This window comes from Dipodomys ordii, unplaced genomic scaffold, assembly GCF_000151885.1.
Source record: "Dipodomys ordii isolate 6190 unplaced genomic scaffold, Dord_2.0 Scaffold171, whole genome shotgun sequence".
Taxonomy (NCBI): domain Eukaryota; kingdom Metazoa; phylum Chordata; class Mammalia; order Rodentia; family Heteromyidae; genus Dipodomys; species Dipodomys ordii.
The window spans coordinates 1088414-1112530 of NW_012267387.1; the positions used below are offsets into that span (position 1 = coordinate 1088414).

The 24117-nt window shown below is 51.9% G+C and overlaps 3 protein-coding genes across 3 annotated transcripts; 1 reads left to right on the top strand and 2 right to left on the bottom strand.

Moving 5' to 3' along the window:
• Positions 1 to 1743: 1743 nt before the first annotated feature.
• Positions 1744 to 10201, bottom strand: Fcer2 (Fc fragment of IgE, low affinity II, receptor for (CD23)). Its single transcript, XM_013033599.1, has 11 exons — positions 10064 to 10201; positions 9203 to 9325; positions 6604 to 6717; positions 6324 to 6377; positions 5150 to 5212; positions 4932 to 4994; positions 4748 to 4810; positions 4551 to 4640; positions 3283 to 3434; positions 3082 to 3185; positions 1744 to 2446 (listed from the first exon to the last, which is right to left on the bottom strand). Exons 2-11 carry the CDS (start codon positions 9228 to 9230, stop codon positions 2257 to 2259), a joined length of 921 nt encoding a protein of 306 aa, XP_012889053.1. The 5' UTR covers positions 9231 to 9325; positions 10064 to 10201; the 3' UTR covers positions 1744 to 2256.
• On the top strand, positions 7889 to 8349 carry LOC105998788 (UPF0729 protein C18orf32 homolog). The gene has a single exon (XM_013033600.1). It carries the CDS (start codon positions 7948 to 7950, stop codon positions 8176 to 8178), a length of 231 nt encoding a protein of 76 aa, XP_012889054.1. The 5' UTR covers positions 7889 to 7947; the 3' UTR covers positions 8179 to 8349.
• Positions 10202 to 19597: 9396 nt separating the features above from the next.
• Clec4g (C-type lectin domain family 4, member G) lies at positions 19598 to 23398 on the bottom strand. Its single transcript, XM_013033510.1, has 9 exons — positions 23344 to 23398; positions 22959 to 23105; positions 22167 to 22220; positions 21942 to 22004; positions 21257 to 21361; positions 20855 to 20944; positions 20527 to 20675; positions 20315 to 20430; positions 19598 to 19919 (listed from the first exon to the last, which is right to left on the bottom strand). Exons 1-9 carry the CDS (start codon positions 23396 to 23398, stop codon positions 19781 to 19783), a joined length of 918 nt encoding a protein of 305 aa, XP_012888964.1. The 3' UTR covers positions 19598 to 19780.
• Between the last annotated feature and the right edge of the window lie 719 nt (positions 23399 to 24117).

Genomic DNA, 24117 nt, shown 5'->3' on the forward strand with positions numbered 1-24117 from the left:
GCATTTGCATTTCTGGGGACCCTCCCTTTGAGAAGGCTGGCTGGAGGAACCCACCTCACAAAGGGGGAACATCCGGGGCCGCCAGGAGGCTTCCTAGGACAAAGCATGAGGATTGGAGAACAAGTTCCCCTTGTTGAGAGAGAACAGATCACAGGCCAGCCGTCCTCCACCCCTGCTCCCTTCTACCCACGCTCCCCATTGGTGCTCCCTTCCAGGAAAAGTCCCTCCAGATGCTCTGGGGGAAAATTCATCCACCTCCCCTCCCTCACCCCCAGGACCAGGCATCCCTCCCCCCTGCTTAGGAAGAGGGTGGGAGGTTGCATGGTTGTTGAGGACCCCTAGCTGGCTGCCAGGGGGCCCAGTCACCCTGGGGTTCAGGGGGAGGGGAGAAGGCGTGTAATGGGATAAATAAAACCCTTTAGCACCTCCCCTGCACCTCAGAAGCAGCCAGTAGCTGTGGTCTGTGAAGGCGGTGGGCTCTGGAATCCCGATGGGGCAGGGTGGCACAAGGTATAGGGCTTGGGGGTTGGAGGTGAGGAGGATTTGGGGGTCAGCGAAGAGAGGAAGCTTGAGACCATGAAGGGGGGGCAGGGAGGGAGGAGCTGGGGTCCCCAGAAGCTGGCTTTTTTTATTGGCGGAGGGAGAGGTGTAGGAGTATCTGGGCCAGGGGGCTGCTGCCGTGGAGGTGGGTGGATGGCAGGGGAGAGGGGCAGGAGGTCGGGAGGGTTGGCAGGGAGGAGGAGGAAGGGCTCTGGGAGAGCAGGCCAGCTGTGGGTAGAGGACTGGGGGTTTTCTAGGCACTGGGGACACGTTTGTGGAGGACACAAAGCTGTCCTGCAGCTCACATTGACTGGGGAGGGGGCAGAAGGCAAATGGGTACATATTTATTTATTTATTTTAACACTGGGGATTGAACTCAGGGCTTGGACTTGCTAGACAAGTGCTCGACTCTTTGAGCCACACTTCCAGCCTCCTTTGTTTTTTTTTTTTTTTTTTAAGGTAGAGTCTTGGGATTATTGTCCAGGCTAGCTGTAGACTGTTCCTCCCACCTTTCACTCCCGAGTAGTATGAACCACCTTGCCTAGAGTTTTTTTTTTTTTTTTTTTAATTTTTGGCAGTACTGGGGCTTGAACTCAGCTGTTTTTGCTCAGAGCTGAGCTCTACCACTTGAGCCATGCCTCCAGTTTCAGTTTTTTGCTGGCTCATTGGAGATAACGTCTCAGAGATCTGTCTGCCTGCACTAACCTTGAACTGAGATTCTCAGGTCTAGCTCCTGAGTAGCTGGGATTGTAGGCATGACCACTGGTAGCTGGGCGGATTATTTGTTGAGCTAAGAGTTTTGTTAACTTTTAATCTAGGCATGCCTTGAATTGCCATCCTCCTATCTCTACCTCCTTCCTGTGTAGCTGATGTGAGCCACCAAACCCGGCTAGCAAATGGTCTTCCTTTGTTTTGAGGAGAAAAGTGCCATAGTGAGAAAGTATGGGGGAAAGAGGATGAGGAGTTACTTGGCATGGGCCTCACTGACCGCAATGAGGGACAGAGCAAGCAGTGGGGGAGCATGTGCAAAGGTTCCGAGGAGCAAGTGTACATGTTCAAGGAAGTGAGGCGGACTTGCAGAGGTGGGATTGAAGGTAATTCTGCAGTCACGTAGGGGTTGTATAAGACGTTTTGGCCTCTTCTCTGAGCCAGAAGGAAACTTCTGGAAGGCTTGAGGCAGTGAAGAGAAGACCAATCAGTTCAGGTGGTGTGAGCATGGTAGGGAAACCAGGCCAATGGCAGCAGGTGGAGAAGTAAGAGGATTCTGGGTGCCATTCGACAGCTGTGCCCTGGCTGTTCCTAGGAACTTAGCTGTGTCATGGAAGGGGAGAAGAGGCAAGGATGGTTTGAGCAACACAAAAGAGGCCAACCAGGGCCTCCTGCGATCCTGACCTGCACCCCGCTTCCCTCCCAGTGCCTTAGGGCTGTGGGCTGACTTGGAGCCCACCCAGCCTCTTCTCTCCCCTCAAGGCCTGAGTGGGGTCAGTGCCTCCAGGCAAACTGGCTGCAGGCAACCAGAGCCTCAGCCTGCCAGCATCCATTGAGCCCTTAAAGATGGGGACACGGGGGAGGAGGGTGGTGAGAGCAAGGGACAGGCTGTGTGGGACAGGACAGGAGGGCAGGGGTGAAGAGGTGTCCAGGCCTTCATGGGGAATCCTCAGTGCCCTGCTCTAGGCCTGGCTGTACCCAGGGCCAAGGAAGGGGCAGACAGGGAGGTCAGGGGGTGTGTCTGGGAGTGGGTGTCCCAGAGGTGGGGAGGGCAGGTGGTCCACATGTGGCCAGCCGTTCGCACACCCAGGTGTCCAGCTGGCTGCGGCAGAAGGCATCGTTCCAGTGCCCGGAACCCCGCATCATCACACAGTCCTCGTCTGAACCTGCGTTGTTGGGCTCCCCCTGAAGCCAGTTGCTGGAATAAAAGTCTTGGGTCAAAGGACCAGGCAAGGAGCCTTTTCTCTGTGTCCTGGGCTCAGCCCTCCGAGCCTCAGCCCATCCACCGGCCCTTTCCTTCTTTTAACTTTCAGTGTGTGTTTGTGTGTGTGTGGTGAGGATACTGGATACTGGGTCTTGAAATCGGGGCCTTCATACTGCCCTTTAACTTTTTTGCTCAAGGCTAGCACTCTACCACTTGAGCCACACCTCCATTTCTGGCTTTTGGCTGGTTAATTGGAGATAAGATTCTCACTGACTTCTTTTTTGCTGTCCAGACTGGCCTCAAACTGTGATCCTCTAGATCTCAGCCTCCTAAGGTGCTAGGATTTATAAGCCCGAATATCTGGCTCTTTTCCTTCTTTCTGAGTCTACCTGGATCTCCCCCATTTCAGAACCACATGTCCCCCAAAGCCCAGGAGTCCCCTTTGGCGTGTGCTTGAAGCTTTCTGAACTCGCTGCCTCTACCTCCCCAGTGGTCCATACAGTTCTCCCTTTAAGGCCTCAACCCCAGCGTTCCCTGCAGCCTTGCTTCCTCAGGCTTCCGAGCCCCAGACTCTCCTCCATGGCTTCTCTGCTTCCTCTGCCTCCCCCAGATACGACCCCCCTCCTCACCTATAGCTCACAGGGCTCCCATCCATCCAGACGAACTCGCCCTCCACATCCAGGTCCTGAAGGCCAATCCAGGCATCCTTGCTAACATGTTTGCTCAGGAAGTCCTGCAGGATGTGTGTGTGGGGGGAGAGGGGGTCAGGGCTGAGTCGCTCCCATCCTCTCTCCTGCCCCACTGCCCATGGTTTCCAGAGCCCAGGCCACCTGTTCCTCCTGGCTGTGGATGCTGACGAGCCGCCCTTCCAGGTCACTGCAGGCAAATCGGGCCTGGAGCCACCGTTTGGTACCCTCACCAAAATAGTAGCACTTCTGTTGGAAATTGAGCCACCCCTCGGGGCATGTGTTGCACGTGGAGCCTGGGGTTCCATGGGGGGGGAGAGATTCAAAGAGGCACTGGGGTGGCAGAGGGGGCAAGGTGGGGTCTGGTGTCGTCTCTAGAGGCCCTTGTGGGTCTGGGTTGAAACCAAACTCACCCCCCCCCACCAACAACTGACTTCCCTCAGCCTTGAACTTGGTCACCTCTGGTCAGTTCTTAGTGAGACCATCTCAGCCACCAGCACCATCCCATCCGCAGGATTGGCAGTTACCAACTACCAACCATCACCTCTGCATCACCACCACCATCACAGAGAGCCAAAAATGCCAAGCAGCCCTCAGCCACCTCACCATCTCTTAGTAGTACTTCCTGCACCCCATCCGACTCCCCCCAAAAACATCAGGACTGCCGGGCACAGGTGGCTCTCGCCTGTCATCCTAGCTACTCAGGAGGCTGAGATCTGAGGATCGCAGTTTGAGGCCAGCCCAGGCAGGAAAGTCCATAAGACTCTTACTTCCAATGAACCACCAAAATATTGGAAGTGGAACTGTGTCAAAGTGGTAGAGCGCTAGCCTTGCACACAAAAGCTCAGCGACAGTGCTCAGGCTCTGAGTTCAAGGCCCATACACACACATACCACCTCACACCTGTAACAACAACAACAAAAATCCCTCCAGGATCTCAGCCACACACAGCAGCCCTCTGTGGGGCTGTGGCTGAGGTATTCCACCCCCCCCCCCATTGGCTGAGGGAGCAGTTGGCATCAGGAAAAGCATTCCTTGGGAGAGTAGGTTTAAACTCTTGCTAGGGGTGGTGCCTGCCACATCTCCAGTCCGGCTTTTTGCCAGAGAGAAGAGTCAGCCTTTTCTGCCTGGGGTGGACCTTGAACTGCCATCCTCCAGATCTCAGCTTCCTGAGCAGCTTGGTTTAAGAGCAGCTAGGTTTAAGGCATGAGCCACTAACATCTGGCTTAGAAAGAGCATTCTTGTATACACCCCCTTCTGTCTTGTCATAAACAGAGACACACCTGCATCATCCATACGTGCCCCCTGAGTCCTCACCGGGCTCCCAATCCACTCCATGCTGCCTGGTGCACCCATGCACGCGTGCGATTGCACACAAGCCCACGTGGGCCTGCCCCTTCCCCCACACTCACCATTTGCCATCCTGATCTTCACCCACAGCTTCGCCACCTCTTCCTGGAGTTTCTCCAGCAAGTCGGAGACAGTGCGCCTCTCATTCAAGCCTGGGGGCCGGGGGTGGGGGGGAGGCACAGGGTCAGTGCTCAGAGTCCTCCTGTTGGGTCCTCCCTCCAACCTCCCCCTCTTCACTCCAGCCCCTCCCAGGCCTTACTCAAGGATTTGGCTTGGGTCAGATCCTCTTGCATTCTCTGCAGATTCCCGACCAGATGGGAGTCTGACCAGTGCGAGGAGGAGGAAGAGCTGGTCTTAAAGATGGGGACTATGGGAGGGGGGTGCTGGAGGGTTCCCCTATCGGGGCCCCAGCCTCCCTCCTGGGCAGTGCCCCTCAGTCTCACCCTGCGATTTCATTTGCTTCTGTTCAGCTTGGAGGGCTTGCACATTCTGTTCCAGGTGAGCAGCTGTTTGCAGGAAACCAACCATACACAGGGACTCGAAGACCCCCTCCCACCCCCACACCCTTTGCCCTCTTCTGCTGCTGCTTAGGCTGACCGAAGTGTGGGGACGTGGGGGGGGCACAGCTGGCCTTCCCAGACCCCAACCACTGGTGGCTCACCTTGCAACTTTTGGGCCATCTGATCACTCTGATATTTTTGCAAGTCCTTGGAAACTAGAGAGACTGGGGTAGAGGGAGAGAGCCACAAAGAGACCCTTGAACCCCACACATCCCAGCCCCCAAGGGGCTTTTGCCACAATATCATCGTTTTGTTTTGTTTTGGTGCCAGTGTTGAGCTTGAATTAGGGCCTCTTGCTCTCACTTGGCTTTCTTGTTCACGGCTGGTGCTCTTGCACCTGAGCCTCCCTCCATTCCAGCATTTTACTGGTTCAGTTGGAGATGGAGTCTTGCAGATTTTTCTGCCCAGGCTGGCTTTGAACCATGAACCTCCAGATCTCAGACTCCTGAGTAGCTAAGACTACAAGTAGGAGCTGCCAGTGGCCTTGATTTTTGCATGCTTTTTTTTTTTTTGCCAGTTCTGGGGCTTGAACTCAGGGCCTAGGCACTGTCCCTGAGCTTCTTTTGCTCACTCAAGGCTAGCACTCTACCACTTGAGCCACAGCACCACTTCTGGCTTTTTCTGTGTATGTGGTACTGAGGAATCAAACTCAGGGCTTCATGGATGCGAGGCAAGCACTCTACCACTGAGCCCCCCCCCTTTTTGTGGAGGGGGAGGGAGCATCAAATTCAAGGGCTAAATGACTGAGGTTGTCAAAAGCAGCAGGAATTTATCTGGGGGCTTAACTGACCTTAATTGGTCTCAGCTGACCCCTAAGTCAAAACCCTAGTCATACCCCTCCAGAGGAAGAAACAGAGGGCTGAGTTATCTTGGAGAGGGGGGCGGGGGAAGAGTTCTTGGCTCAAGGCTAGAGCTCTACCACTTGAGCCCCAGCGCCACCTCCAGCTTTTTGAGTAATTTATTGGAGATAAGAGTCTCCGGGACTTTTCTGCCTAGGCTGACTTTGAACCACAGTCCACAGATCTCAGCCTCCTGAGTAGCTGGGATTACAAATGTGAGCCAGTGACATTGGGCTACTCCTGTCATCTTGCATGTATGCATGAACACACAGTCAGCCTGGCTGGAGCATTTCTAGATGGGGAACATAGACCTAGAGCAGGGAAGGGGCGCGGGTGGAGAGCAGCCCTATTGTGACCAGAGACAGAAAGGGGATATGAATTGGGTGTCCCCACAGCCATCCCCCGCCCTTCCACCCCTATCTTGGCTTCTCCATACCATTCTGGGCCGCAGTGTCTTCTACCTGCTTCAGATTCCGCACCGTGTCCCAGTCTGCGAGGGGGAGGGGAGGGGAAGAGAGCAGCCAGGAAAGGGTTAAATGCCCCTCACCCCCAAGCTGGGCAGAGGCACTACAGGGAAGGAACCCCTCCCCGCCCCAGACTCAAGTCGGGAGGCAAGATGAAGACATTGGGCTTGAGACAGGGGGACAGAAGGGCACAGTGGATTTGGGGGTGCTGGGATGAAGGGGGAAGTGCTGGGAAAAAGGGGGTGTCCTCACGCCACAGAAGGAGCAGGGTCATCAGTCCTGCCCACAGCGCCCCCGTCAGCAGCACAAACAGCGCGAACTGCGTCCCCAGCCTGCAGCAGCGCTTTCTGGAAGGTTCGAACACGTCTGCCAGGAGGGGGTGGGGATGGGGGGTACAGGGGGGGAGAATGAGTGGATGGATGGGCTCTCACGCAACGAGTCCCAACATCCTGGAAGCCTGCCAGGGGTCCCAATGAAGCGGGGGGGGGACGGGGGGGTAAGGTCTCAGTTGGACCCCCAGCTCCTTCTATCCACCTCTTCTATGGTTCCATGTCTCTCTGTCTCTGTGACCCCTCTACCACCATGCCTTGCCTTCGTCCATCTATCTGGGCGTCTGTACATCTCTGAGCCTCTGCTGCCCGTCCAGCCTGGGTCCAGGTCATTTCCAGAGACTCAGACATGGGGGCCAGGAGCGGGGAGCTATCATTTCTGCTTTAATGCTGAGCCCCCTTCCCCACCCTCCCCACAAGCACCAGATTCATCTCCAGAAGTGCAGCTTCTCCTTTTCCAGTCCCTTCTGACCCCAGCCCCCCTCAATCCCTCTACCTGGCTCCCCAAGCTCCCCCTCTCCCCCACCTTGGTGTCACACTAAGGGGCCTCCATCCCTGCCCCTCACCTTGGCTTTGAGGTTCCATCCTGCTGAGTTGCACTTGTGCAGGTTCCTAATCTACTGACTATTTTATGGGGTTCCCGGCTGCCCAGCGGGGCTGCGTTTCATGGGGAGGGAGTAGCAGGGGGAGGGGCTCCCCAGCTTCCCTCTCCTGCTTGGCTGAGGACCAGGCCATCAAGGGTTCTCTCCACCCCACCTTGTGGGTATTTCTTAAAATTTCCTGATCTCTGAGGATCAGAGGGTTCAAAACCACATGGGGCAGGAAAGTCCATGAGACTTATCTCCCCAATTAGCTAGCAAAAAGTCAAAAGCAGGCTGGGAAGGTGGCTCAGTGGTAGAGCGCTTGCCTTGCATGCCTGAGGCCCTGGGTTTGATTCCTCAGCACCACATAAGCAAAAAGAAAAAAGCCGGAAGTGGCACCACTGGCTCAAGTGGTAGAGTGCTAGTCTTGAGCTGAAGAGCTGAGGGACAGCGCCCAGGCCCAGAGTTCAGGTCCCACGACCGGACCCCCCCCCAAAAAAAAAGTCAAAAGCGGAGCTGTGGCTCAAGTGGTAGAGTGCTAGCCTTGGGCACAAAAGCTTAGGGACAGAGCCCAGGCTCAGAGTTCATGTCCTAGAACTGCTGTATAAAAAAATAAATAAAAGAATTGGCCTGGGGGCTTCGGGATCGCAAAGTGGGTTTGCGTTTCAGAGCTCAAGCCTGGGACAATGGTGTGCATTCCTTGTATCGTCATTCCAGTTCTGCTCTGGATCTTCAAAAAATTCCTGGAACCATACTTATACCCTCTGGTCTCCCCTTTTGTTGGCCGTATATGGCCTAAAAAAGCTGTACAAGAAGCCAACAATAAAAATAAAGGCATAGTAGACTGCAAGACTGCAGACACAAATGGATTACCAACAAAAGGACCAACAGAAATCTCTGATAAAAAGAAAGACTAATGTGATTTTCCCCAAAGGATCTCAGTTGTTTGAAAAATGGACCTGATGATATGAAGCACCTTCTTTGTAGTTGTATCTGACCTTTTTCTCTAAGACCAGAATTCTGGATAGACAATTTAGATATTACCTGGTACTAATCAGGAAATACATGGTATTTATATTTAAAATGAACTTAGTTGTATTTAATGACCTCATTTCTGAGTTCCTTTTCCATTAAAATAGTTCTCATTCCCTTATTACTGTTTTAATAATATGAATAAGTAGGAGATTTGTGCCTGTAGACCCTCTACTTAAAATCCTTGGTCCTTTAGCACTAGAATTTGCCATTTGCTGTAACTTAAAGAGTTCTAATTTCAAAAATTTTACTGTGAAATAGTACAATGATAATGATGTGAAAAGATGCAATGGAGTGTTCATAGGAGTAGTACCTGCTGCTTATGGCTCTGATGAAAATGAAAAAATTCCTTGATAAATGAAACATCCTTTACATATACATCTAATATATAAACTATAATCCTGTTGCATTCCTTCTGTACCTACAAATGCATTAAACATTCAGTTTAACTGGTAAAAAAAATAAATAAAAGAAAACATCTGTCATCCTAGCTACTCAGGAGGCTGAGAGCTGAAGATCTGAGTTCAAAGCCAGCCCAGGCAGGAAGTCCATGAGACTCTTATCTCCAATGATCCACCCAAAAGCTGGAAATGGAGCTGTGGCTCAAGTGGTAGAATGCGAGCCTTGAGCACAAAAGCTGAGAGACAGTGCCCAGGCCCTGAGTTCAAGCTACAGGACTAGCACTCACACACACACACACACACACACAGAGTTCACCCTGAGTTCAAGCTCCAGGACTAGCACACACACACACACACACACACACACACACACACACACACACACACAGAGTTCACCCTCCGCTCCTGGCTAGGTAGGGACTGGGGGGGGGACTCCTCCTCCTCCCAGGTGAAATTAGAAGCAAGAGTCTTTGTTTTTGCCACGACTAGTCTCTGAAAATCTCCCCACCTGAGTACTGATTCTCCTCTATGGCCATCCTTGTTCGGTGCCTTCCAATCAATTTGCTTGTCACACAGATACAGCGAGGATCTGGGTTTTAAAACGAGGCCAGGGTCAGGAGCCAGACTCTAGCTGCAAGAACAGGACAGCATCTAAGCACTGCCAGTCCGGACAGACAAATCAGAGAGAATTTTATCCCCAATTAATGAGCGAAAGAGCTGGATGGAGGCATGGATCAAGTGGTAGAGCACCAGCCTTGGGTGAAGAAGCCAAGGGAGTGCTTAAGGCTCTGAGTTCAGGTCCCAGTACTGGCGCACACACACACACACACACACACAGACATGGAGAGAGCCTGACACAGTGGGTTATACCTGTAGTCCCAGCTACTCAGGATGTGGGGATTGAGATTTGAGTTTGGGCATAGTGGCAGATTCAAATCCCAGATAGTCTCCCTTCTACACTCAACCATCAAGAGGCTGCAGATACTGGCTTTGAACTCAGGGCCTTTTGTTTGCTAGGTAGGCATTCGAATCCTTTTGATCTTATTGTTATTCTTGTAAAAATATATGATCGTGCACCTTTTGCCTGGACTACAATCCTTTCATTTATACCCTCCTCCCCAACATCTGGGACTACAGGTATGACCTATGGAGCCCAGGCTTTTTTTTATTGGCTGAGATAGGGTCTCAATAATCCCCCCCACCCCTTTCCAGGTTGACCTCCATCCTCCTGATATCCATGTCCTGAGTAGCTGAGATTACAGGTGTGAGCTGTCATGCTCGGCTTGTGGTTGTTTCTCTCAAGAACCCTCCAATGTCTCTTACAGACAGCTACACACACACAGACACACACACACAGAGTCACACTCACGCGAATTTGAAGTGTCCTCCTGGTGAGCTAGGGACAATCAGAGAGGTGAGCAGGGGCCAGATTTTAGCAACAGGAGAGGTTTCTCTCTTCACTGTTGATTTTTATTTTCACAGACCCAATTATGGGCTTGCCACAGTTCTTTTCTGATGCTCCCTAGAACCTGGGGAAGTCCAGGCTATAATTACCTTCTGTGCTCAGGTGATCACACTGCTTGAGACCCAGCCATGCGGACCCTCCCAAAAGCTGAAGGAAGGAAATGACCAAACAAAGACTGAATCAAAGTTGAGTGTGGTAACTTTTTCAGGTTAAATATGGTATTGTTTAATTTAGAAGCAACATAGGGCTAGGAACCATGCGTAGCCAGTGTCTTACAGGATTAAAACATTTATATTTTAGAATATCCTGGGAGTCCCTGCTTTGGTGAACAAAGTCTGGACCAAGAATTTGTAACTCAGAGAGGTGAAGGAACTTACCCAAGGCTACACAGCACATAAACAAGTAGGGTCGAGATTTGAACCCAGGCAGTCTGGGTGAGGCAGCTAACCAGGCTACTTTCACGATATTTTGTCTACTGTGCTCTTCTTCAGATTTGTCCCTGAGCTGGGCACCAACGGCTCAAGCCTGTCATCCTAGCCACTCAGGAGGCTGAAATTCTGAGGATCACAGTTCAGAGCCAATCCAGGCAGGAAAGTTGTGTGAAATGCTTTTCTCCAGTGAACCACCAAGAAAGCCAGAAGCGGGGTGCTGTGGCCCAAATAGTAGAGCTCCAGCCTTGAGTGAAAAAGCTCAGGGACAGCCACACACAGGCTCTGAGTTCAAGCCCTAGAACTGGCACACACAGAAAATATTGTCTCTGATTCTTTGTTGGGGGGAGGAACGGGCTGGACATGGCCATCCACTGGGGTTGGATGTCTGTCTGCATGAAGGCAGAGTGACCAGGCTGGGATGTGTCCCTGACGGTGTGTTCCTGGTTAGGACAGTAGACCCACGCTGCCCTTCCCACAAGCCCTCCGTACGTGTCTATTGAGTAAATGATAGCCTGGTCCCTAGCTGTGGACCTCAGCCTGCTCTGGGCTAAGGAAGGAGGTCAAGGCCAGGACACAGCTAGACAAGTGACTGGGAAAGGGACAGTAAGGAGGAGAGGGGGGTAGATTTCAGGATGGGGGCAGAGCAATGAGGTGGTGGTGTATTATTTTGCCAGTCCTGGGGGCTGGAACTCAGGGTCTGGGCGCTGTCCCTCAGCTCTTCAGCTCAAGGCTAGTGCTCTACCACTTTGAGCCACTTCCAGCTTTCTGGCGTTTCACTGGAGATGAGAGTCTCACAGGGACTTTTCTTCCTGGGCTGGCTGTGAACTGTGATCCTCAGATCTCAGCCTCCTGAGTAGCTAGGATGACAGGCGTGAGTGCCAGGGCCCTGGCTAAGGTGTTTAAAGGAGGGAACTTCTTCTGCATCAGGGGGTCTTGGTCACATGAGGGGGGGGCTGTGTTGGGGATCCAGTGGGCATGCGGGTCAGGAAAGAGGCTGTCTCAGGGCGCAGGCAGATGGGAGGAGCCTTGAGAAGGGACTGTTAACCTGGCTCAGGTGTGGAGAGAATGAACTGGGGCGGTGGCTGAGGGGAGAGGTGGGTGTGAGAGGTAACAGGTCATCAAGTTACTGATGGATGAAATGGGGGGGTCAGGAAATGGGGTGTCCAGGCCTTCCTTCCCTGGGGTTTCCAAGTGTACGGTCAGTCATCCTAGAGACAGAGACATAGGAAGAAAGAGGAGGATTTTTAGTTTTATTTTTTGGTCCTGGGGCTCAAATTCAGGGCCTGGGCACTGTCCCCGAGCCCCTTTTTGCTCAAGGCTAGTGCTCTACCACTAGAGCCACAGCACCACTTCTGGCTTTTTCCTGTGATTAATTGGAGATAAGAGTTTCATGGACTTTCCTGCCTGGGCAGGCTTCAAACCACGATTCTCAGATCTCAGCCTCCTCAGTAGCTGAGATTACAGGTATGAGCTACTGGCTAAGGTAAGTGTGTGTGTGTGTGTGTGTGTGTGTGTGTGTGTGTGTGTGTGTGTGTGCATGGGTGCACGTGCACGTGCGCATGCATGCAAGTTGAGCCACAGCTCCATTTCCAGCTTGTCTGGTGGTTCACAGAGATAAGTGCTTCATGGACTTTCCAGCCCCAGGCTGGTTTTGAACCACGATCTTCAGATCTCAACCTCCTGAGTAGCTGAGATTACGAGCATGAGCCACCAGCACCACCCAGAAAGGAGGAAGATATTTTAAGGGCATGAAATGGGACCTGGAAGAAGTTGCTGTTTCTAAGCTTCTTAGAGCCTGGCAAGATCTGATGTCTCAGCCTACAGCTACCCTGGGGGTTGGAGAGGGAAAGACATGAACCCCTTCCCGACCTGCCCTGACTTCTCTCAGAGAGGATCATGCTTTGTTTTGGAGTCCCTGGGGATCCAGTCACACTACCCTCTTCCTTCGGGTGCCCTCAACCTACATCTCCTGTACCCTTCAGGGGACAATAGGAAGCAGGGTGGATGTGGCCCCAGGTCTGAATGTGTTGGTTCTCCTTTCAGGCTGGGGGAACCCAGAGTTGGGAGAGGAGGGATGGGGGGCCGGGCAGGGCCTGGCTTACCAAAAACATTCTAGAGTGGGCTGGGAAAGTGGCTCAGTGGTAGAGTGCGTGCCTTGAGTGCTTGAGGCCCTGGGTTCAATTCCTCAGCACCACATAAGCAGAAAAAATAAAAAAGCCGGAAGTGGCACTGTGGCTCAAGTGGTAGAGTGCTAGCCTTGAGCTGAAGAGCTGAGGGACAGCGCCCAGGCTGAGTTCAGGCCCACGACTGGACCCTCCCAAAAAATTCCTCCAAAAACATTCTAGATTCAGACTCACCAGGAGCCAGCTGGAATCCCAGCTGTGGAAAGGGGACAAAGGAATTGAACCCTGTCCTGACCCCCAACCCCTACCCATCACAGTCCTGGGCTCTCCCCTCCCATCTGTTCAAATTGTCTTGGTGTTTAAAAATGTGTGCATGGTGGTTGTTGTTGTTGGTGGGGGGGTGTTGGGAATGACAGATACACCTCAAATCCAGTGGGGCTCCCAGGAGGAGGTATAATTAAATGTGAATGTCTCATCTTGGCTTCTGGGAGATGATTTCTTATCAGGGGACTGTCCTATGCACCGTAAGGATTTTGAGTACTGTTTCTCCTCACCCCTTCTTGGTTAAAATCTATTCCTGGAGGGGTGTCAGTGGCTCACACCTGTAATCCTAGCTATTCAGGAGGCTGTGATCCGAGGATTGCAGTTCAAAGCCCACCAGAGTAGGAAAGTCCATGAGACTCTTATCTCCAATTAGCCAGGAAAATGCTGGAAGTTGAGCTATGGCTCAAGTGGTAGAGTGCTAGCCTTGAGCACAAAAGCCTAGGGACAGCACCCAGGCCCTGAGTTTAAGTCCTGGGATCGGCACAGACAGACACACATCCATGGCTGGCAAGGAGAATTCACAGGTGCAGAGGAAGAAATGGAGGTCCATTTGTGTTCTGTCTTGTTTAGACTATGGTAAAACACAAAATAAACAGTCATCATTCCCATATACGAGGCTATAATTCAATACACTGAGCTCACTGATATGGCTGCAGCCATCCCCACCCTCCTTTTCCAGAACTTTCCATGTCCCTCACACTGAAGTTTTGACCCCATTTAATACTAACTCCTTCTCTAGACCCTGGGGACCCGTCATCCCACTTCCTATCCCCACTTCCGGTCTCGGTGGCTCTACTTCCGGTTTGTGGCTCTGATAATTAGGTGCTTCCTGTGAGTGGAGTCCTACGTTTATTTCACTTAAATGATGACCTTGGGTCCATTTGTGGAGTTGCATGAAGACGAAACTGTACATCCCATAAATGTGTCAGCCGTTTTTTAGGGCTGGGGAAGAGGCTTGTTTAGACAGGATCTTGCAGAAATCTAGGTTGGCTAGGAGGTGAGAGAGAAAAACAGGCTACTTGTGTTTTCATCCTTTTAAAGGGTTCATAACACAGAACACCCCCTCTCCCACATATCCCAAGCCAACTAAGGGATTGTCTATACCAAAGGCCAATAGCCCTGTGGTCTGACCCCAGTCTTTGATATTGTAGCTTCAGCAACCCCTGTGGCCCTCAGGCCTCAGTTTCCCCTTCAGAGGAGGGCACTGGAGTGGCCTCCCAGGATGCTCAGGTGTGCTGGGCAGCTTGTCCCTGGAGGATTCCTGAAAACTCACAACCCCTCCGGGACCTAGCACAAGGAGGAAGTGTGAATTCTGAAGAATTAAGTTGGGGCTCACGTGAGGACTGCTATGCTTCAGCAGTGTGTGGAGTGCAGGGCCTTCCCAACACACACACACACACACACACACACACATACACACACACACACAGAGGCAGCTGCTATAAGAGCACAAACAGAAAGTGGAACTTGGTAGTGCATGCCTGTAATCCCAGCTACTCAGGTGGCAGAGGTAGGAAGATCATAGTTCTTCCTGCATACAACCTCCCATGGCTCCCTTCTCCAGGCTCAAAGCTCCAACTCTCTTCAGCTTGGAGTGCCAGTTTGTGCCAAAGCCTCTTCAACCACTGAGGTTGGCTCAGGCAGCTCTTCTTGGTCCGTAGGGTTTTTGGGTTCTCATTACCCAGCCCAAAGCTGTGCTCCCTTCCTAAAAGGGCCAGAAGAGTGTGTTCCTGACCTCATAGCTACATGCACTCCTCCGTGCTCCCCCCCAGTTTCACCCCCTTCAAAAGAAGGTCAACAGGAAGAGTGAAGAGATCAGATCTGTACTTTTGCCTTCCTGGAGTCCAAGCCTGTTTTTGTTTATTTATTGGGGTGAGGTAGGGAGATGCTGGCTGAGGGACTGATTTGTGCATGTGTGTGTGTGTGTGTGTGTGTGTGTGTGTGTGTGTGTGTGTGTATGCACATGTTCACGTAGTGGTCCTGGGCCTTGAACTCAGGGCCTGGGTGCTGTCCCTGAGCTCTTTTGCTCAAGGCTGCTGGTCTACCACAGGAACCATAGCTCCACTTCTGATTTTCTGGTTATTAATTGGAGATGAGTCTCTCAGACTTTTTCTGCCTAGGCTGGCTTTGAACCCTGATCTTCAGATCTCAGCCTTCTGAGTAGTTAGGATGACAGGCATGAGCCACAGGCACTCAGCCAAGAATGACTGCTATTTTTGGCAGAGTCTCAGCAGTGGTACCCAGAGGTGGGCTTTTCCATACCCTACACTTTGCAGGGCTCCCCAAGATAGTATCTCAGGCCCCGTTTCCCACCCCCTCTCTGCCTCTCTCAGGCCCCAGAGACAAGGCAGTAAGGGGCCCAGCTGGGGCTCCTCAGGTCAGCTTAGGGCTGGGCCAGGAGATTCTGGGATTTTGTTATACAAGATTATGCAATATTGTATGGTGACCTTTCCCAGAACTGGGCACCCCAGAAATCCTGGATTCTAAACTCTAGGAAGATCCAGGAAGCCAGAGTTTGGTGTTTTGGGCCAGTCCTGGAGCTTGAACTCAGTACCTGAGCACTGTCCCTGAGCTCCTTTTGCTCAAGGCAAACTTGAGCCACAGTGCCACTTCCGCCACTTCCGGCTCTCTCTCTCTCTCTCTCTCTCTCTCTGTGGTACTGAGGTATCGAACCTGGGGTTTCATGCATGCTGGGCAAAAGCACTCTACCACTAAGCTACATTCCCAGTCCCAGAGTTTGGGTTTTTATCCTCTCTCACAGATCATGAGCCATCTTTCTATGTCAGGATCCCAGACCCCACCCTGCGGGACCCAGGAGGCCAAGAGCCCACTTCCAAAGGACCTGGGCTCTTGGCCCTTTGCGGGTTGTGTGACTTTTCAAGTTCAGTCCGGCTGTTCAATTCCAGAACTTCCTGGGTCAGCCAGGACAATGTGGATGCTGCCCCTTGCTGGCCATACCTGGCCACTGCTTCATTGGGGGTAGGTGTGGATAAGGGAAGGTTGTGGGGTCCCAGCTGTACTCCTTTACCTGAAGGGTAATTTTTTTAACCTTCTCTAGCCTTCCGTTTCCTCATGTATAAGTAAGCATAAATCTCCCATAAAGGGGGTTTTGTGGTTGTTTTATTTTTATTTTTTTTGTGGTGTTGTGCATGCTAAGCAAGTACTCTACCTCTGAGCTCTACCGTGCCCTAAGCACCTTCCTGTCCCTTCCCTTCTCTTTTCTGTCCTTTTCCTTTCCTTCCCTTCCTCCCCTTCTCTGTCCCTCTCTCTCTTCTTCCTTCCCTCTTTCCTTCCTTCCTTCACTCACTCTTTCCTTCTTCTCTCCCTTTCTTTCTTTCTCTTTCTTTCTTTCTTTCTTTCTTTCTTTCTTTCTTTCTTTCTTCCTTTCCTTCCTGCCCTTCCTTCCTTCCTTCCGTTCCCCACCCTCCCACCCCCACCCCCACCCCCTGCTCCTCCTCCTTTTTGAGATAGGGTCCTTGTGTGTTATACAGACACTTGGATCTCCAGGGTTTGAGGGATGATCCTGTCTTGGCCTCAAGTGTGAACACATTTAGTTTGATTGTGTATTCATTGCCTGTCCTCTACCAAGACATGAACTCCAGGAGTGTGGGGTTACCACCATGTCCCCAGCCCATGGCCCAGAGCCTAGCCACAGTAAACACTCTTTTGGGTGTATGCCCATATTGGGGCTTGAATTCAGCGTCTGGGTGCTGTCTCTAAGCTTTATCACTTAAGGCTGGTGCTCTATCACTCAAACCACAGCTGCAAGTCCAGCTTTTTGGTGGTTAATTGGCAGTAAGACTCATGGACTTTCTTGTCCAGGCTGTCTTGGAACCACAATCCTAAGATCTGCTCCTGAGTAACTATGATTACAGGTGTGAGCATCAGTATCCAGCTTGGTACTGTTACTTTCATGCCTATTTGAAAGATGTGAAAACGGATGCCCAGAGAGGCAAAGTCAAGGGCCCAAGCTCACAAAGCCAGTAGCCAACACAGGCTTCACACGCTGGGCTTTCTCTCCATGTCCTCAAAAAACCCCATCCATTCCAGTCACCTGCAATCCAGGAGAGGCGAGAGTCTGGGCCATCATGATGGACGGGGTAGGAGCCCAATGGGAAAGGGGCCGGAGGAGAACGTGTCCCACCTTGGAGAGGCCCAACCGCTTCCCCACAGGCCTCAGTCTTCCTGGGAAGAAGTTCTGAGGGGCTTTCCTGGGGCCGGGAGGAGGGAGCTAGGAGACTGCAAAGGCAGGATGCCCTATCTCAAGGCCATTTCCTTGGAAAGCAGGGTGATATGAGGTCATGGCATCCAGGAAACCTTGACTTGGCCCTGAGGTCTCTATGACTTGCTGATTCAGCCCCTGAGGTCACTCTGGGGGGTGTTTTGGGGGACACTTGGAGATGGCCTTTCTGGCCTCCTACTCTGCTCCCCAGACCAAGCTCCTCTGGCCTCTCCAAGCAGACTCTGTTTTGTCTTCTGACCCTCCAATCTCCAAGCCAGAAATGGAAAGAAGGGAAATTTGCTATCCCAGAATGTTCTATCTTCTCTCACTCGCCTGTATCCATCCTCATTATCTCCTGTTCTCTCTGTTGGACTGGAAGTAAGCCCCAGAATGGCAAAATCATCCCTGGTGTGAGCCGGGAGCTGGTGCTCATGCCTGTAACCCTAGCTATTCAGGAGGCTGAAATCTGAGGATCATGGTTCAAAGCCAGCCCAGGCAGGAAAGTCTGTGAGACTCTTATCTCCAATTAACCACCAAAATAAAAGGCAGAAGTGATGCTGTGGCTCAAGTGGTTAGAGCACTTGCTTTGAGCACAACAGCTCAGGGACAAATTGTAACCCCTCTGTACAGTATTTTCACAATAATTAAAAAAAAAAAGCTCGGGGACAGTGCCCAGGTCCTGAGCTCAAGCACCAGAACTAGCAAAGATATACAAAAAAGCTGGAAGTGTGGCTCAAGTGGTAAAACCCCAATATTGAGTGAAAAAGCCAAGCGAGAATATAGACAAAAAATAACCATACCATTTCCTTGGAATATATGTAAAACAAAAACAGTATATAAAAAACAAGTAAGACAGTGACCCACCACATCAACTATTGGAGAATTGTGACCCAAGACCTTATTCTATTTGACAGCAAACTTTGGCTCAGGCTGAGCATACACCTCATCATCTGTGAAAGTGGGGCTACAGAGCAGAAAATTAGCAACACAAAACATGATGCTAAAAATATTCAGACATAATAGGTCAGATGCCCTGTGCTGTTCAGTGTATGTGGAATTTTTAAAAAGACAAGTCAAATCAGTTTATGGATTAGCAGTGAAGTGGGTCAGTAGGGGGTCTTAAGGAATAGTAGGAAAATTCGGTATCATTCTGTACCTTGATTGGTACACAAGCTTTTCTGCTCCATGCTGCTGTGGACAGGCAGTTGGAAGCAGAGAAGGAGGTGTGTGTGGGGGGGGCTTTCAACAGCCTTTAATTTTGGACTCAGTTCTGCATAGAACTAAGAGATGCTGGCTTATCGTTCTCTATTGTAGCTGTGTCCTGGAAAGTCTCAGAGAGCCCCCAGGTCCCTGGGATAGAGTCAGAAAACTTGGGGAAGTTCAGGGTGAAGTAGTGAAAGCCAGGCTGTCTGCTAAACCTCTGTGTGATTTCTGCTATATGCCCTCATTTCCAAAATCCAGTCTTGCTGGCTTCTTGCTGGATTTCCTCAAACTCTGCTCCCCCCCCACAACTCTCCACCCCCCATTCCCCGGTGCCATCTTGTGGATCTCCCATCATTCCTCAAAAATCTGTCTTTCCTGGGATGTGTTTCTTGACTGCCCTTTCTAATGACCCAAAGAACTATATATTTCAGGCTGAAGGGACCAATCAGAGCAGTTTCTCCTGCTTGATTGAGATGCCTGTAATCTCAGCAATGGGGCTGAATGAAAGAGATTCCCAGAATAAGGACTGGCTATGATCCTTTTCGTGTGTCCCCAGAACTGAGCCAAGCCCTGCACCAGTGGCCAGGGAAGAAATAAACAGTGTAGACTGGGAAAGTGCCCGGCGGAGGGTCACTGGGATAAAAGCTTCAAACAGATTACCAGAGCTAGGAGCCTGGATTCATGTTTTAAGCATTTTATTAATGCCTCTTCCAGCTGTGATGACAGCTTCCAGCCTTAAGGGTGGGGAATGGAGGAAAATCAAACAGCTCCATCCTAATTGTTTAGGAAGAGAGGTGGGGTCAGATGACCAGAACCTGGGAGCTGGGATTTTTGGAATTGGTGGAAGTTACGCTAAGTAGGAATTTAGGGAAAGTTTCGAGTTGGAGCAGAGATTGCTAATGCAGGAGTCGACTAGACAGGGCTTAGCTGGGCCCAGTGGCTTTTTCACAGAGATAGAAAACAGATCTTTGAAAGTGAAGCTGTGGCTCAAGTGGTGGAACATTAGATTCGAATAAAAAAGCTCAGGGAGAGCGCCCAGGCCCTGAGTGTAAGCCCACTACACACACACAAATCTTTGGTAGTGAACTCCACGAATGTGCAAGCCAAATCTACCAAGTACACGAGTCTATCTACGGCAGTAGGCATGGTTTTGGCAGGGGGTGTGGCCCTGCATGGTGGAAGTGGCTCTGGACACAGGGCATGTCCCTGCACAATGGGCAGGACTCTGGATAGTGGGCGTGGCTCCAGACAGTGAAGCAGCTCCGGGTGGTGGGCGTGTCTCTCAGCAGTGGGCGTGGCTCTGGGACACTGGGCAGGGTCAGCAGTTAACCCTCTTCTTGCAGATCCAGCTGTCCTTCTCGCTGCTACATGGCGCATCGTTCCACAGCCCCGAGGGCAGCATCATGACACAGTCCTCCTGACCGCGAGAGTCGTTGGGTTCTCCTGTGTTCCAGTGGCTGTGGAGATTGGGGAGGGGAAGTGGAGGGAGGGGGGAAGAAGGGGTGTGGTAGTGGTGAGGTGGAAGGTGGGTGTTATTGTTGGGTATGAACCAAGGGACCAGCCTACCTTCCTGCCCTCCCTCCCTCCTTCCCTTCTTTCCTTCCTTCCTTCTTTCCTCCCTCCCCAGAGTCTAGCCTCTTTATTGCTTGGATCTGTCCTAGACACCCTAACTTGAGCTTGGACCTGTGTGTATCTTTCTAAGACTTATTTCCTGGGGTCTACCCTTCACACCCCTAAACATCTAACCTGAGCTAGGAAGTCTCTGAGTTAACACTTAAAAGCACGTGTGCTGCAGTGTGTGATCTGCCCCCACTCCCACTCCCCCACCCCCCGCCCCAGTCTCTCCACTCACCTGAAGGTGAGCGAGACTCCATCCAACCACTTGTAGCCCTGAATCTTGCCCTGGAGGCGCACAGCCCTGAGGCCCAGCCAGTACCCCTGGCCACGAGTGTGCTTATTCAGGAAGTCCTTGAAAGGTGCAAAGGTCTGAGCTGGCAGGGATCTGCTGACACTTCCCTCCCACCCAAGGCCACCCTCCCTCTGCCACCCCTCCTCTCCACACACCTGTTCTTCCAGGTCCCTGATGACCACCAGGTGCGCGCCCTGGCTTGCACAGTGGTTTTGGGCCACCTTCCACGTGGCCTTTTGCTCTGAGAAATAGTAGCAAGAACCCTGGAAAGTTAGCCATGATGTGGGACACTGATCGCAGGAGCCTGTGGGTAGAGAAGATCAGAGAGCTTGAGTGTTCTCTGAGCAGAGACAGAGAGGGTGCTGGATCTCACGATGCAGGGTATTGAGCCATAGTAACCAGGCTGTGGTTTGGTGGGCCGAAGAACCCCTTGTCCTCCTTCCCTGCCAGGGTCCATTTTCTCCTCTTCCCTGCCTTCCTCACCGTTCTGGCATTTGGAAGCTTCCAGTTTCTGGAACAGCTTGGTGCGGATGTCCTCACGGTCCCTGTCTGCTTTAGCCAAGCCCTGGGCCACTGCAGGATCAAAAAAATCAGGTTTGTTGGTGTGTGTGTGTGTGTGTTGTTTGTTTTTGCTTAGGATCAGGAAAAGTCAAGACTTCTGTGAGCAGTTCACGGTGGGTGTCAGGATCAAGAATGGCTTGGGGACAGGAGACTGTAGTTGAGTGAGACTCTGTCTATCCACTCGTAGCCTTGCCTTGGGGGTTAGGAGTTGTAGGGAGGGTCAGAGGTCAGAGATGAGGATCAGGATAAGGGGTTAGGAGTTGTAGGGAGGGTCAGAGGTCAGAGATGAGGGTCAGGATAAGGGTCAGCACAAGAGGCTCTCACCGTGCTCCTGTAGTTCATTCACATTGCCCATTAGATCTAACAGCTTCACGTGCAACCCTCTGAGCTCGGAGAGGGCGGTGTGCAGCTCCGCCTCAGTCCACGAACCTGTACAGCGCAGTGGGAGTGGGAAGGGGAGGAGCAGGGCTGGACCTCTGAGACAGCCCATCCAAGTTCCCACCAGACTTTTCCAATCAGCCTATCCCGAGACCCACCCTCTCACTCCACGAGCCTCCATTGGCCAAGCCCCCTCATGAGGGTACTGGGGTTTGAACTCAGGGCCTTCTGTTTGCTCAGCAGGATCTCAAGCGCTGAAGTTGACTCCTATCAATGGAGACTCGCCCTGACACTTAAGACACACTCCCTATTACCTGACTACCAGAGCCACGCCCTCATCACACTTGAGCCACTCCCTACCAATTAAGTTTTGTTCCATCAGTGCTGCCTCGCATCCAGGAGTGGATCCAGGTCCTCACTACCTAAGCCACGCCCTCGCCCTTGAGCCACACCCCCAGCACTTGAGCCACACCCTCACTTGAGCCACACCCTCACTTGAGCCTCGCCCTCACTACCTAAGCCATGCCCTATCACTTGAGCCACACCCACAACAGCTTAAACCACGCCCCATTGCTGGAGCCACGCCCCCACCACTTGGGCCACGCCCCCATCAGCCACGCCCCCTCCTCACAGCAGTTCTTGCAGGTTCCAACTTCCTCCTTCAAGGCATCCAGCATCACACTCTGCTCTGAGACTGGAGCAAACAGCATCATGACTGTCAGGTCACCCGGGGTGACTCAGGGAACACTCCCTTCCACCCCCCCACACACACTTCTGCCCTGTCTCAGGATCCCAGGTCTCCCATCCCCCACGACCCCCCCCCCCCAGGACCCAGGTGACACCACACTGCACTCACCGTTCATCCTCAGCACGTCCTGGTGGCTCAGCAGCGCTGTGCGTTCTGTGGAGGCTACAGAGAGAGGCTGCTAAAGGCACAGCCAGGCGACCCGGGGACCCACCTCACCCAGGCCTGCAAGGATCAGGTAAACATGCAGAACACAATGTGAGAAACACACCGGGGTATGCACCCACACAGGTGCACATCATGTGCACACAAGGCTGGGCACACACTGTAGTAACACTCACATTCAGACCCCGGCACTAGGGAGGTGGCAGGTTTACATCCTCCCCCCCCCCCAAGAGGGAAGGGATACAACCTGCCTTCACTTAGAAGTCATTCGCACCTGGCACTGGCAGCTCACACCTACCACCCTAGCCACTCAGGAGGCTGAGATCTAAGGACCCAGGTTCAAAGCCAACCCAAGCAGGAAAGTTCATGAGACTCTTATCTCCAAATGGAGTTGTGGCTCAAGCAGTAGAGTGACAAACCTTGAGCAACAAAAGCTCAGGGACAGCACCCAGACCCTGATTGATTGATTGATTGATTTTTTTTGTCAGTCGTGGGGCTTGAACTCTGGGCCTGAGCACTGTCCCTCAGCTCTTCAGCTCAAGGCTAGCGCTCTACCACTTGAGCCACAGTACCACTTCTGGCTTTTTTTCTGTGTATGTGGTACTGAGGAATCGAACCCAGGACTTCATGCATGCGAGGCAAGCACTCTACCACTAAGTCACCTTCCCAGCCCTCAGACCCTGATTTAAGACCCAGTACCAGAACAACAATGACAACAAAAACCCAGAAACCACTCACCCTTTGACGTCAGAATGCTCAGGATGAAGGCCCAGAGGACTGTGGCCACCAGGAGAGCCAGGGCCAGGAAGAAAGATCTTTGTCTGAAGTTTTCCCAGCGTCCCCAGCGCCCTAGTAGAACATAGACGTCTCCAGGCTCCTCCAGGACTGAGGTTCAGAGAAGTTAAGCAACTCACCTACAGGCACACAGCCCTCAACCAATGCTTTCTTTGGATCTTGGACTAACTGGGTCTTATGGCTGTGGTTTTGTTGTTGTTGTTGTTGTTTTCCTGCACTCATATCCTGGGTCCCCTGCCTCTTCCCCTCCCCTCCCCCATTAAAACCAAGACACTAGGAAAGAGGGACCAAAGAGAGAGGGTCAATGAAACAATCTTACAGATCATACCTATGGGGACCTCCTCGGGCCCACTGGACCACTTACTATATCCAACAGTGTCCATAGTGGTTCAACTGCCTGGCTTTGGGTAGGAATAAATGTAGTTCCTGCCTCCACCTCCTTCCCTTCCCTTCCCATTTCCTCTTTTAATTCCTGAGGACAGGAACCCATTCATTGGTCAATCATAATGCTGGACTGGGCTGGCCTACTACTGGATGGCTGGGTGGGGTTGTAAGTAGTATATGGCTTCTAGAAACTTCTGCTTTCTCCTCCTCTGTGAGGAGGATGATAAGGTTTCCCCAAAGGGACACCGTGATAAAGACATGAGGTCATGCATGCCAAACCTTGCCCTCAGACTCATATTAACACCCCCTCCCCCACACATACACAGAGGATGAACTAGGTGCCATAGCGGGCATCTGTAGTACCAGCAACTGGGAATCCTGAGGCAGGAGTTCAGATCTAGTTTGAGCCTAAGTTGTAGGTCAGCTTGGGCAACATAACGAGACATAATAAAAAAAATAATAATATGTTGGAGGTGTGACTCAGGTGATGATCGCTAGCCATTGAGCCAAATAATAAGATATTGAGTGTGAGTCCACCAAACAACAACAAATAAAACACACACCACTGGGCTGGGAAGGTGGCTCAATGGTAGAGGGCTTGTCTTGTATGCGTGAGGCCCTGGGTTCGATTCCTCAGCACCACATAAGCAGAAAAAAAAGCCAGAAGTGGTGCTGTGGCTCAAGTGGTAGAGCACTAGCCTTGAGCTGAAGAGCTGAG

What these genes read in the sequence shown, in the direction of transcription:
- LOC105998788 (XM_013033600.1), top strand. Translation starts at nt 7,948, where the DNA reads ATGGTGTGCATTCCTTGTATCGTCATTCCAGTTCTGCTCTGGATCTTC.
- Fcer2 (XM_013033599.1), bottom strand. Translation starts at nt 9,230, where the DNA reads ATGGCCATAGAGGAGAATCAGTACTCAG. An exon ending in GACCCAAGCCAAATCCTTGA is followed by an intron (nt 4,641 to 4,747) that starts GTAAGGCCTGGG and finishes CCCGGCCCCCAG; the next exon opens with GCTTGAATGAGAGGCGCACT. An exon ending in TCCACAGCCAGGAGGAACAG is followed by an intron (nt 3,186 to 3,282) that starts GTGGCCTGGGCT and finishes CACATCCTGCAG; the next exon opens with GACTTCCTGAGCAAACATGT.
- Clec4g (XM_013033510.1), bottom strand. Translation starts at nt 23,398, where the DNA reads ATGGACACTGTTGGATATAGTAAGTGGTCCAGTGGGCCCGAGGAGGTC. An exon ending in GCCCGAGGAGGTCCCCATAG is followed by an intron (nt 23,106 to 23,343) that starts GTATGATCTGTA and finishes TCTGAACCTCAG; the next exon opens with TCCTGGAGGAGCCTGGAGAC. An exon ending in GGACGTGCTGAGGATGAACG is followed by an intron (nt 22,005 to 22,166) that starts GTGAGTGCAGTG and finishes TGTTTGCTCCAG; the next exon opens with TCTCAGAGCAGAGTGTGATG.